General features: G+C 44.5%; 1 protein-coding gene across 5 annotated transcripts in view; it reads left to right on the top strand.

Moving 5' to 3' along the window:
- Window positions 1-13,423, top strand: part of LOC134339944 (uncharacterized) — a 70,988-nt gene that overhangs the window by 31,625 nt on the left and 25,940 nt on the right. For all 5 annotated transcript variants that reach the window (XM_063036742.1, XM_063036743.1, XM_063036744.1 and 2 more), the window contains exons 5-6: window positions 10,300-10,421; window positions 11,111-11,259. In XM_063036742.1, coding sequence (XP_062892812.1) covers window positions 10,300-10,421; window positions 11,111-11,259 — 271 coding nt within the window. The remainder of the gene's footprint in view (window positions 1-10,299; window positions 10,422-11,110; window positions 11,260-13,423) is intronic.

A 13,423-nucleotide genomic window follows, 5' to 3' on the forward strand; every position in this document is an offset into this window, starting at 1 on the left:
TCCCTTGTCAACCACGGTTCTACTAATTTTGGCATTGGAGCATTTCTTTGGTTTTGGAATGCATTTATCCTGCATCTTCCTCACTTTTCCCTGAAACTCGCTCAATTCCTGCTCTGCTGTCATCGCTGACAGCATTTTCTTCCAATTTATTTGTCGAATTTTTGTCTCATACCACTATAATGTCATTTACTCCCCTGAAATATGCCTTTATCAGATTTACTTTCTCCCTATCATATTTCAAGTTGAACCCAATAATAATGTAATAACAGGCTCTTTTACAGTAAGCTCCCTAATTACCTCCTGTTCATTACATAACATGCAATCCAATCTTGCTCATCTTACTGATTTACTCCATATTTAACAGCAGTGCCACGACTGGCTCTGAAGTTGGGAGTTGAATATTCAACTCCCAACTTCAACCATCCTTCAGCCTTGATTCAGTGAGTGACACAACATCATACTTGACAATCAGTAATAGTGCAACAATTTTACCCACCTTAATTTCCATACTTTGTGCATAATAAGACAAAACCATAAGACTATAAGACAAAGGAGAAGAAGTCAGCCATTCGGCCCATTGAGTCTACTCCGCCATTTTACCATGAGCTGATCCATTCTCCCATTTAGTCCCACTGCCCCGCCTTCTCAGCATAATCCTTGAAGCCCTGACGACTCAGACACCTATCAATCTCTGACTTAAATACACCCAATTACTCTGCCGCCCGTGGCAATTAATTCCACAGATTCACCACCCTCTGGCTAAAAGAATTTCTTCGCATCTCTTTTATGAATGGGCGCCCTTCAGTCCTTAAGTTATGCCCTCTGGTACTAGACTCCCCCACCACTGGAAACAACTTTGCCAAATCCACTCTGTCCATGCCGCTCAACATTCGAACTGTTTATATGAGGTCCCCACTCATTCTTCTAAACTCCAAGGAGTGCAGTCGAAGAGCGGTCAAACGTTCTTCATATGTTAACTCTCTCATTCCCGGAATCATTCTAGTGAATATTCGCTGAACGCTATCCAATGTCAGCACATCCTTTCTTAAATAAGGAGCCCAAAACTGCACACAGTACTCCAAGTGAGGTTTTACCGGCGCCTTATAGAGCCTCAACATCACATCCCTGCTCCTATACTCTACTCCTCTCGAAATCAATGCCAACTTTGCATTCGCCTTCTTCACCACAGACTCAACCTGGAGGTTAACCTTAAGGGTATCCTGCACGAGGACTCCTAAGACCCGTTGCATCTCAGAACTCTCTCCCCATTTAAATAAAAGTCTGCCCGTTTATTTCTTCTACCAAATTGCAAGACCATGCAATTTCCAACATTGTATTTCATTTACCACACTTCCTTGCCCATTCTCCCAATCTATCCAAGTCTCTATGCAGACTCTCTGTTTCCTCAGCACTACCGGTCCCTCCACCTATCTTTATAATGATATGACGCTTTGAGGATTGTATTTGCCGCCTTTTTTGATTAGGTATTCCCAATGCTCTGTTAATCGCAATGCTGCTTGCAATTTTCTCCAAACATCTGCCTGCTCTTACTAACTGTCTAAGTGCACGTTATCTTTGCTTTTCGAAAAACGATCTTGTCATGAGTCCCTTTAATTCGGTTCTCACCCCTGCGAAATTAGTTTCAACCTTCCCGAACACATCTAACAAAGCTGCCCGCGAAAATATTGGTCCATCTCGGGCCCATGTGCAACTCTTCACATCCGTACAGGCCGTATCTCTGCCACAAGAGATCCTAATGATCAAAGAACCCGAAGTCGCTGCACTAGTTTCTCAGCGAAGTACTTACCTGCCAAAACGTCTTTTCTATACCTTCAATGGCACGTGCCACAGGTAGTAATCCAGAAATTACTACCTTGGAGGTCCTTAATCTCAGGTTTTTGCTGAGCTTCTCAATACTCTCTTCAGGACCTCTTTGCTTTTCCTTCCGATGTTATCGGTACCAATATGTACCAAGACATCGCGCTGCTCTCCCTCCCCCTTCAAAACTGCTGTGGACGCGATCGGAGACATCCCTGACCCTGGAGCTGGGAAGCAACACACCACCCGGGTGTCTCGCCCTCGGAATCTCCCATCTGTTCCTCTGACTATTGAGTCCTCAATCATTACCACTCCTCACTTCTCTCTCTTACCCTTCTGCATTACGGACCCACGCTTAGTGCCAGAAATCTGGTTTGCGTGGCATTCCTCTGGGAGACCATCCCCCGCAAAATACCACGCAACACTTCAACACAGGGCTCTGAAAGCAGTGGTGGGAATATGGTACGAGCTGCCAGAGAATGTTGCAGAGACATGAACTATCACAAGATAACAAAATTTAAAAGTGATTTGCCGGTGTACACGGATTGGAACTGTTTCGAACAATGCGCTCCAAAATTGCGGAAAATGAACGAGCTCAGGTCGATCAATGCTCTGGCCTGGATAAGAGGTGTAAATTGGTTTGTTTTCGTGTTGCATAGATTTGGGACTTGATGACTGTAACAGAACTATATTCTGATCTGGGTGTATACCGTTCCTGTGACGTGCATTGGAAAGAGGCTGCCTTGTAACTCAACCCCTGTCAAGCCGTGTAAACCCATACACAGTGACCATTACCAACCCTGATTCAGTAACAACTAACAGTCTGTATACATGGAGGGCCACGCTGTTGTTGGAGAGTAGAAATTATTACCTCTCACTGCATGAAGACCAGCATTTGCGAATCTCAGTACAAGCAAACAGACAGTCCAGTGGAAATGCTGCTCTGTTAAGGTGATTTTAACTTTCCGCGTCTTGATTGGGGATCACCTCTGTGAAAGGACTGGATGGGATCGTTTGTCAAATGTGTTCAGTTTTGTTTCCATAATCAGCACGTAGAACCTCCGCAAGAGAATGCGCGACAGTAGATGTGCTATAAGGAAATCAGGCAGGATAAGTGACAGAAGTTTTTCAAATGTGTTCAGCACACAGAGAATGCGCGATAGTAGATGTGCTATAAGGAAATCAGGCAGGATAAGTGACAGAAGTTTTTCAAATGTGTTCAGCACACAGAGAATGCGCGATAGTAGATGTGCTATAAGGAAATCAGGCAGGATAAGCGACAGAAGTTTTTCAAATGTGTTCATCACACAGAGAATGCGCGATAGTAGATGTGCTATAAGGAAATCAGGCAGGATAAGCGACAGAAGTTTTTCAAATGTGTTCAGCACACAGAGAATGCGCGATAGTAGATGTGCTATAAGGAAATCAGGCAGGATAAGCGACAGAAGTTTTTCAAATGTGTTCAGCACACAGAGAATGCGCGATAGTAGATGTGCTATAAGGAAATCAGGCAGGATAAGTGACAGAAGTTTTTCAAATGTGTTCAGCACACAGAGAATGCGCGATAGTAGATGTGCTATAAGGAAATCAGGCAGGATAAGCGAGAGAAGTTTTTCAAATGTGTTCAGCACACAGAGAATGCGCGATAGTAGATGTGCTATAAGGAAATCATGCAGGATAAGTGACAGAAGTTTTTCAAATGTGTTCAGCACACAGAGAATGCGCGATAGTAGATGTGCTATAAGGAAATCAGGCAGGATAAGCGACAGAAGTTTTCCAAATGTGTTCAGCACACAGAGAATGCGCGATAGTAGATGTGCTATAAGGAAATCAGGCAGGATAAGCGACAGAAGTTTTTCAAATGTGTTCAGTACACAGAGAATGCGCGATAGTAGATGTGCTATAAGGAAATCAGGCAGGATAAGTGACAGAAGTTTTTCAAATGTGTTCAGCACACAGAGAATGCGCGATAGTAGATGTGCTATAAGGAAATCAGGCAGGATAAGCGAGAGAAGTTTTTCAAATGTGTTCAGCACAAAGAGAATGCGCGATAGAAGATGTGCTATAAGGAAATCAGGCAGGATAAGTGACAGAAGTTTTTCAAATGTGTTCAGCACACAGAGAATGCGCGATAGTAGATGTGCTATAAGGAAATCAGGCAGGATAAGCGACAAACAACAGGAATTCTGCAGATGCTGGAAATTCAAGAAACATACATCAAAGTTGCTGGTGAACGCTTTCCCTCTCCTCCTCTCTCTGCATTCCGCAGGGATCGCTCCCTACACAACTCCCTTGTCCATTCGTCCCCCCCATCCCTCCCCACTGATCTCCCTCCTGGCACTTATCCGTGTAAGCGGAACAAGTGCTACACATGCCCTTACACTTCCTCCCTTACCACCATTCAGGGCCCCAAACAGTCCTTCCAGGTGAGGCATCACTTCACCTGTGAGTCGACTGGGGTGATATACTGCGTCCGGTGCTCCCGATGTGGCCTTTTATATATTGGTGAGACCCGACGCAGACTGGGAGACCGCTTTGCTGAACATCTACGCTCTGTCCGCCAGAGAAAGCAGGATCTCCCAGTGGCCACACATTTTAATTCCACATCCCATTCCCATTCTGACATGTCTATCCACGGCCTCCTCTACTGTAAAGATGAAGCCACACTCAGGTTGGAGGAACAACACCTTATATTCCGTCTGGGTAGCCTCCAACCTGATGGCATGAACATTGACTTCTCTAACTTCCGCTAGGCCCCACCTCCCCCTCGTACCCCAGCTGTTACTCATTTTTATGCACACATTCTTTCTCTCACTCTCCTTTTTCTCCCTCTGTCCCTCTGAATATACCTCTTGCCCATCCTCTGGGTCACACCCCCCCCCGTCTTTCTCTCTAGGCCTCCTGTCCCATGATCCTCTCGTATCCCCTTTTGCCTATCACCTGTCCAGCTCTCGGCTCTATCCCTCCCCCTCCTGTCTTCTCCTATCATTTTGCATCTCCCCCTCCCCCTCCAGCTTTCAAATCCCTGACTCACTCTTCCTTCAGTTAGTCCTGACGAAGGGTCTCGGCCTGAAACGTCGACTGCGCCTCTTCCTATAGATGCTGCTTGGCCTGCTGCGTTCACCAGCAACTTTGAGGATAAGCGACAGAAGTTTTTCAAATGTGTTCAGCACACAGAGAATGCGCGATAGTAGATGTGCTATAAGGAAATCAGGCAGGATAAGCGACAGAAGGTTTTCAAATGTGTTCAGCACACAGAGAATGCGCGATAGTAGATGTGCTATAAGGAAATCAGGCAGGATAAGTGACAGAAGTTTTTCAAATGTGTTCAGCACACAGAGAATGCGCGATAGTAGATGTGCTATAAGGAAATCAGGCAGGATAAGTGACAGAAGTTTTTCAAATGTGTTCAGCACACAGAGAATGCGCGATAGTAGATGTGCTATAAGGAAATCAGGCAGGATAAGTGACAGAAGTTTTTCAAATGTGTTCAGCACACAGAGAATGCGCGATAGTAGATGTGCTATAAGGAAATCAGGCAGGATAAGTGACAGAAGTTTTTCAAATGTGTTCAGCACACAGAGAATGCGCGATAGTAGATGTGCTATAAGGAAATCAGGCAGGATAAGTGACAGAAGTTTTTCAAATGTGTTCAGCACACAGAGAATGCGCGATAGTAGATGTGCTATAAGGAAATCAGGCAGGATAAGTGACAGAAGTTTTTCAAATGTGTTCAGCACACAGAGAATGCGCGATAGTAGATGTGCTATAAGGAAATCAGGCAGGATAAGTGACAGAAGTTTTTCAAATGTGTTCAGCACACAGAGAATGCGCGATAGTAGATGTGCTATAAGGAAATCAGGCAGGATAAGGGACAGAAGTTTTTCAAATGTGTTCAGCACACAGAGAATGCGCGATAGTAGATGTGCTATAAGGAAATCATGCAGGATAAGTGACAGAAGTTTTTCAAATGTGTTCAGCACACAGAGAATGCGCGATAGTAGATGTGCTATAAGGAAATCAGGCAGGATAAGCGACAGAAGTTTTTCAAATGTGTTCAGCACACAGAGAATGCGCGATAGTAGATGTGCTATAAGGAAATCAGGCAGGATAAGTGACAGAAGTTTTTCAAATGTGTTCAGCACACAGAGAATGCGCGATAGTAGATGTGCTATAAGGAAATCAGGCAGGATAAGCGACAGAAGTTTTTCAAATGTGTTCAGCACACAGAGAATGCGCGATAGTAGATGTGCTATAAGGAAATCATGCAGGATAAGTGACAGAAGTTTTTCAAATGTGTTCAGCACACAGAGAATGCGCGATAGTAGATGTGCTATAAGGAAATCAGGCAGGATAAGTGACAGAAGTTTTTCAAATGTGTTCAGCATACAGAAGCTCAAACGAGAGAATGTGCGATAGCAGATATGCTATAAGGTAATGAGACGGGAGAGGTGAGACAAGTTTCTGTAGGGGAACTCTATCCCATCTGGTGATCGCTATACCATTAGATTCAAAGTGAATATGCATAAGGAATGTTCTGGTACGCCGGTTGAAATCCGAAATTGGTTAAGGGTCAATTGTGATGGTATCATAAAACAACTGTGTCTAACAAGCTTGATAGAGCTCTTTGAGGAGGTAACCAGGCATATAGATGAGGGTAGTGCAGTGGATGTGATCTATATCGCTTTTAGTAAGGCATTTGACAAAGTTCCACACGGTAGGCTTATTCAGAAAGTTAGAAGGCATGGGATCCAGGGAAGTTTGACCAGGTGGATTCAGAATTGGCTTGCCTGCAGAAGGAAGAGGGTGGCGGTGGAGGGAGTACATTCAGATTGGAGGATTGTGACTAGTGGTGTCCCACAAGGATCTGTTCTGGGACCTCTACTTTTCGTGATTTTTATTAACTACCTGGATGTGGGGGTAGAAGGGTGGGTTGGTACGTTTGCAGACGACACAACGGTTGGTGGTGTTGTAGATAGTGTAGGGGATTGTCAAAGATTGCAGAGAGACATTGATAGGATGCAGAAGTGGGCTGAGAAATGCCAGATGGAGTTCAACCCGGAGAAGTGTGAGGTGGTACACTTTGGAAGGACAAACTCCAAGGCAGAGTACAAAGTAAATGGCAGGATACTTGGCAGTGTGGAGGAGCAGAGGGATCTCGGGGTACATGTCCACAGATCCCTGAAAGTTGCCTCACAGGTGGATAGGGTAGTTAAGAAAGCTTATGGGGTGTTAGCTTTCATAAGTCGAGGGATAGAGTTTAAGAGTCGCGATGTAATGATGCAGCTCTATAAAACTCTGGTTAGGCCACACTTGGAGTATTGTGTCCAGTTCTGGTCACCTCACTATAGGAAGGATGTGGAAGCATTGGAAAGGGTACAGAGGAGATTTACCAGGATGCTGCCTGGTTTAGAAAGTATGCATTATGATCAGAGATTAAGGGAGCTAGGGATTTACTCTTTGGAGAGAAGGAGGATGAGAGAAAACATGTTAGAGGTGTACAAGATAATAAGAGGAATAGATAGAGTGGATAGCCAGCGCCTCTTCCCCAGGGCACCACTGCTCAATACAAGAGGACACGGCTTTGAGGTAAGGGGTGGGAAGTTCAAGGGGGATGTTAGAAGAAGGTTATTTACTCAGAGAGTGGTTGGTGTGCGGAATGCACTGCCTGAGTCAGTGGTGGAGGCAGATACACTAGTGAAGTTTAAGAGACTACTAGACAGGTATATGGAGGAATTTAAGGTGGGGGCTTATATGGCAGGCAGGGTTTGAGGGTCGGCACAACATTATGGGCCGAAGGGCCTGTACTGTGCTGTACTATTCCATGTTCTATGCTCTATGTAACTGGCAAATGTGGATTGGAATAGGCTGTTTTCCGGCAAAGTTCACTTCGAAAGTGGGAGTTATTCAAAGGTGAAATTTTGAGAGTAAAACAAAAACTGGCATATACCTGTCAGAATAAAAGGTAAAGAGAACAGATGGTTTTCATGGTCAGGTGAGAGAAAAAGAAAAAGATCCACGCAATAGGTATTGGCAGGGAGAAACAAACGAAGTGCTTATTCAAGGAACTGAGGAGTGCTAAAAGAAGGCATGAGGTTGCTTTAGCAGACAAGGTGAAGGTTATTTTACCAAACTGTTCAGAGCAAAAGGACTGCAACGGACAACATTCGTCCTCTGGAAAATCGGAATGAAAATTGATGTGTGGAACGAAACGAGTTGGGGAGACAAATGTATATATTTGCATCTGCATCTACTCAGGAGACGGACACACAGTCTATAGAGTGAGGCAAAGCGCCATCAAATTGATGGACCTGAGGCAGATGACAGAGAAGGAGAAGTTTTCTGACCTGAGGCAAATTAGGGTTGATAATTCTCCAGGTAAACCCGCGGACACTGCGCCAGGTAATTGGGTTCGTGTGAAATAGGTAATGTCTGACCAACCTTATAGACTTTTGCCAAGAGTGATGATGGATGCTGTCCATATGGAATTCAGCAAATCATTTGACAAGATCTAGCAATAGAAATTGGCCTAGAAGCTTCAATCTCTTGGCATTCAGTTGGATTAGACACGTCAGAAAGTGGTAGTAAATGGTTGCCTCTCTACTGAAGGCCAGTGACAATTACCGTAAGGAACGGTGTTGTGTCCGTGATGATTTGTCATTTAAATCAACGATCTGGATAACAATGTGGTAAACTTGATCGGCATATTAGAGGTTGACTCCAAGAATGGGGGTTTAATGGAAAATGAGGAAGTCTATCACGGCTGCCAGCGGGAGATAGACAGCTAGAATTGGGTTAAAAATGGCAGATAGAATTTCATGCAGACAGGTGTGTGGTGCTGCACCAGTAGAACCAACTAGGGTAGGTCTTACACAGTGAATGGATTCATTGAACTGGGCGTCACAGGTTGATCAGCTTTGGAAAACTGACTTTCATGAGTCAAAGTACTGAGAACATGAGATGGGACGTTATGGTGAACTTGAGTAAGAAAATGGTGACGCCTACTTTGGAGTATTCAGTGCAGTTTTGTGCGGATATGCAGCCCGCAATGATAATCTCTTTCTCCCGTCCTCAACACTTTTTTCCCTTCCTGGATACACCGCTCTGTCTTTCTGCACGCTCTGGATCTTTTAAACACTAACTACCAGCGAGACGTCAAACATCTCGACTTTAAAACTCCTCTCCTCAATTCCTACCTCCATCCCTCTGAATGCACTGCTCTCCACTCTCGCCACACTAATTCTAACCTCGGCCCGAAAGGTCGACTATTTACTCCTTCCCTTAGATGCTGCGTAAGCTGCGGAGTTTCTGTAGAATTTAGTGTGTGTTGCAATTTTGGCCACCTACCGGTTGGAAAAATCTAAATAAGGTGGAAAGAGTACAAAGAAAATCCGGAAGGATGTTGCCTGGTCTGGAGGTCCAGAGTTAGAAAGAAAGATTAAATATTTAAGGCATTTATTGCTTGCAGCGCCTAAGACTGAGAGGAGATTTGATGGAAGTATGCAAAATTATGAAGGATATCGACAGGGAATGTGTCAGCAGGGTTTTTCCACTAAGATTGGGTGGGACTGCAATTGAGCTTATGGTTATGGGTGAAATTTGAAAAAGGTTAAGTGGAACATCATGAGAGTGTGGAACGAGCTGCCAGCACAAGTAACATATGAGAGCTCTATTGCAACTTTTAACAGAAGCTTGTCTGTTACAAAGATAGTCGGGGCATGGAGGGCTCTGGTGCCGGTGCAGGCCGACGGGAGCAGGCAGTTTAAATTGTTCGGCACGGACACAATTGGCTGAAGAGCGCGTTTCTCTGGTATACTCGTCTGTGAATCTATAACTTTAAAAGAATCGGATGAGGAAATAGAAATTGGGTTTATTAGCTTGCAAATGCCAATCATGTTTGTGGATAGTGTGGAGGGTTGTTGTAGGCTGCAGCAAAGTTGGATAGGTTGTGGAGTTGGGCTGGCTAGGGGCAGATGGCGTAAAGGTCGTAAAAGGGTGAAGTGATATATCACGAAATGGATCTTGGGATTCACGTGTTTTGGTTCATCAATCCTGCTGTGGAATTTACCTCTTACTAGCTCTTCCGTCAGTTAGTGCTGACGAAGGGTCTCGGGCTGAAACGTCGACTGTACCTCTTCCTATAGATGCTGCCTGGCCTGCTGCATTCACCAGCAACTTTGATGTGTGTTGTGGAATTTACCAGGGCTGCTAAGAAGGCACATGTTGTGTTGGCCTTCATTGCCAGGCATCGTGGCAGAAGTAGACAGTATTGGGCCTGTTAAGAAAGTGTTCGGTAGAACAACGAAGATAAATAAGACAGAGTGAGTGAAGAGTTGGACTGATCTGAAAGTAGGTTATAATGTCATCACAACATGGAGTACCTGTATTATGCTATAGTGTTCTAACTTTTTATATTGAAACTCCTGTTTGAGTTTCCAGAAAAAAAAAATAAATCTTTACAATTTCTTTCAACAACTCCAGGATTGCGGACTCGAAGCAGTGACCAATTTCTCACGTCATTCACACGGGATAGAGGGATTGCAATGTACCTGATGCTTACTGAAGAAGTTTGGGATAACCCGGCAACACCAACGAACCCGCGAGTGAGTACCAGTTGGAACCTGACCAGACACTCTCTTGTGCCTGACCCGCAAGCCGAGGGTGAGATGTGGTTGGACAGCAGGTGTTGAAACTGTAGACTAGAGCGACAAGTTCTAGAGTGGGAGGAAGACCTGGTGTCTACAATGTGTGGGATGTTTAGTTCAGGTTAAATCGATGTTTTCCAGGACAGTTGGGAATTTTGCTCCTCAGAACGCCTTTGTTGACCATTCTTCAGGAAGAGGTTTTTGGTGTACTGAAAGGCACACAGTAAGAACGCCTAACTCTGCAGGATTTCCTCAAGGGGGAATTACTCCTGACAAATAGGATGGAATTCTTTGAAGAAACAACAGGCAAGATTGATAAAGGCGAGTCAGTGGTTGATAAATTAATGTGCTTGAATCAGAATCTGAGGTGATACCAGGTTCAGTGGATGCAGTGAACCAGTAAGGCATGGTGGGGATTGGGAGCTCGTGTCAGGATTCAGCTGAAGGCCCGTCTCATCTTGAATGCCCCGGGCTACTGATAAGACTACAGAGGGAAGTGTCGCGGGTCAGGACAGTGGACGGAGTATTAGCGAAACCGGCGGGGAAGTGGGGTGTATCTCAGATATGAATTTACACCTTTCTGAATGCAGAGCAGAGTCGATTGAGCAGTGATTAATTCACCATTTTACGGTGTTTGTATCTTTCAGGCATTTATTAAGCGTTTCCCAGGGATGGATGTGTTCGCCAAGAGGATTCATCGGGATCTTACTACCGAGGCCAGTGATTTCAACCGCACGCTCACTGAGCAGAATGCCAAATTCAACAACTCCTTCTTCTTCGTATCTTCCTGCCTAAGGTAGGGCACACACTGGGTCGTGTAGTTGGGTCTGTTGTGCAATCAGTGGCGAACGGGGACATAGGACTTTCTCACTGAGCCATTTGCCAGAAGAGAAGCTGTACGTAGTCTGACCAGCACTCTCTGAGTATGTGCTGAGGTGGACCTTCGGGTATCGCCTTCAAGCGCCATCATACCGTGCCCAGAATCTATTTACCCTAACCGAAAGTCTCCCAATACCCAGTGACAGCAAATTGCCTGCTCACAGGACAACCCCACTCCTGTGGAGTGAGGACACAGCATTTACTCCGAGGGTGAGCTTCTCCTCGCCAGGTTTGCACTGTGTAGATGTAGATCTGAGCCAACGGTGAACCGTGTCTCTGGGCACCGCTTTCTGCAGCCTAATGGACCGGGGACACAGTATCGTTTGTGTATTCATGCTGACAGAGCTTTACGAGTGAGAGTCAGAATCTCCTCACACTGCTCTTCCCCGCAGAGTTAAACTTGTGAATGCCTGCCCTTAGGTCTAAGAGTGAATCACGGGGCCCCGTATACCACCTTTGTGCTTCTCCAGTTTTCCTGACAGGCGTCTCAGTAAAGATCTCGCCTGAAGAAAATCACTTCATTTTTAATCACATACTTCAACGTACTCTGTAATATGGTCCTCAAGAAATTCTTGCCAGCATCTAAGGTAGATGAAATGGCCAATTGTCCGCATAGGGAGAAGATGTCGGAGAAGTATCGCTCATCCGGCCCATCGAGTCTGTCCACCATTTAATCATGGCTGATTAATTATCTCTCTTAAACCTATTCTATTGCCTTCACCCTATAAACAGTAATACCTTTACTAATCACGAGCCTATCAATCTTCTCCTTAAATATATCGACGATTCTGGGCTCCATGTCTACCGACATCTCTTTGCATATCCCATTACGAGATTTTCTCACCGTTGAAAGTTGCCTGCGCCTTTCTTCATTCTGCCAAAGTGCATGACTATCAACTTCCTGACGGTATTCCATCTGACAATTCTTTGCTTCATTTTTAGTCCATTTAAGCACCCTATCTTCCACTCCACTTATCTTCATATCATATAAAACCTGAACATAAAGCCTGCCAATCCGTCATGCTAATCATTGACATATAACGTGAAACAACGATTTCTGCGGAACACCACTATTAACCGGCACCTAAACAGAACGTTTCCTATTTGTTCCAGTTCTTTGCCTCCTGGCAGCGGCCTCATGTTGGGACCCTTACTAAACTGCTCATACACCGTAACCGATGGACGCCAGGGCTTATGTACCTTTGGATTATCAATTCTCCCAATCTACCTTCAGACCTTTGAAATTCCCGATCGGACCTCAGCCTGTTCAGTCTCTGAGACTGCCTTCAGAGCTTTCAGCTTCCCGAAATTACCTTAGACGTTTCGGTTTCCCATTAACCGGTGAGATGTAGGAGCAGAACTAGGCCATTTAACAGATGGAGTCTGCTTCGCCCTTTCATCATGGCTGATAATGTATTGCTCTTAGCTCCAATCTGCTGCCTTCTCCCCTATCCCTTAATGCCTTCAACAATTAAGAATCCTTAAAAGTACCAACCACTGTAGTCAGACTAACTGTCGTATAGCTTCCTTTCTTCTGTTCCTTTGTCTTCTGAAGAGTGGAAAGGCATTTGCATTTTTCCAATCTTCTGGAATCGTTTCAGAATCGAGTGATTCTTTAAAGTTCAGTGATAATGACTCCACAATCTCTTCAGCCATCTCTTTACACTTAATATTTCTGAAGAAATATTTGATATCCAATTTAATAGCATTGAGTAGTTTGTTTACATCTTTATGATATTTACATTCTTAATTACGTTCTCACTTGCCTTCAGTTCGTATATGAAAGCTTCCCATTCTTCTAACTTCGCACGAATTCTTTCTCTATTATATGGCCTCTCTGGCTATTATGTTGGTTTTGACTTCTCTTTTAGCCCCGAATTTCTCATCCCGCTGTTAGAGTACTTTCTTCCTCTTTGGGATGTATATATTCTGTACCTTTCAAATTGCTTCCAGAAATCTCAGCCATTTCTGCTCTGTCGTAATTACTGCTGATGATCTTTTTCAAACAATTCTGGCCAGGTCCTCTCTGAAAGCTTTGTAATTCCTTTTACTCCAGTGTAATACTGTTAGATCTTCTCTGT

This window comes from Mobula hypostoma, chromosome 31, assembly GCF_963921235.1.
Source record: "Mobula hypostoma chromosome 31, sMobHyp1.1, whole genome shotgun sequence".
Lineage (NCBI taxonomy): Eukaryota > Metazoa > Chordata > Chondrichthyes > Myliobatiformes > Myliobatidae > Mobula > Mobula hypostoma.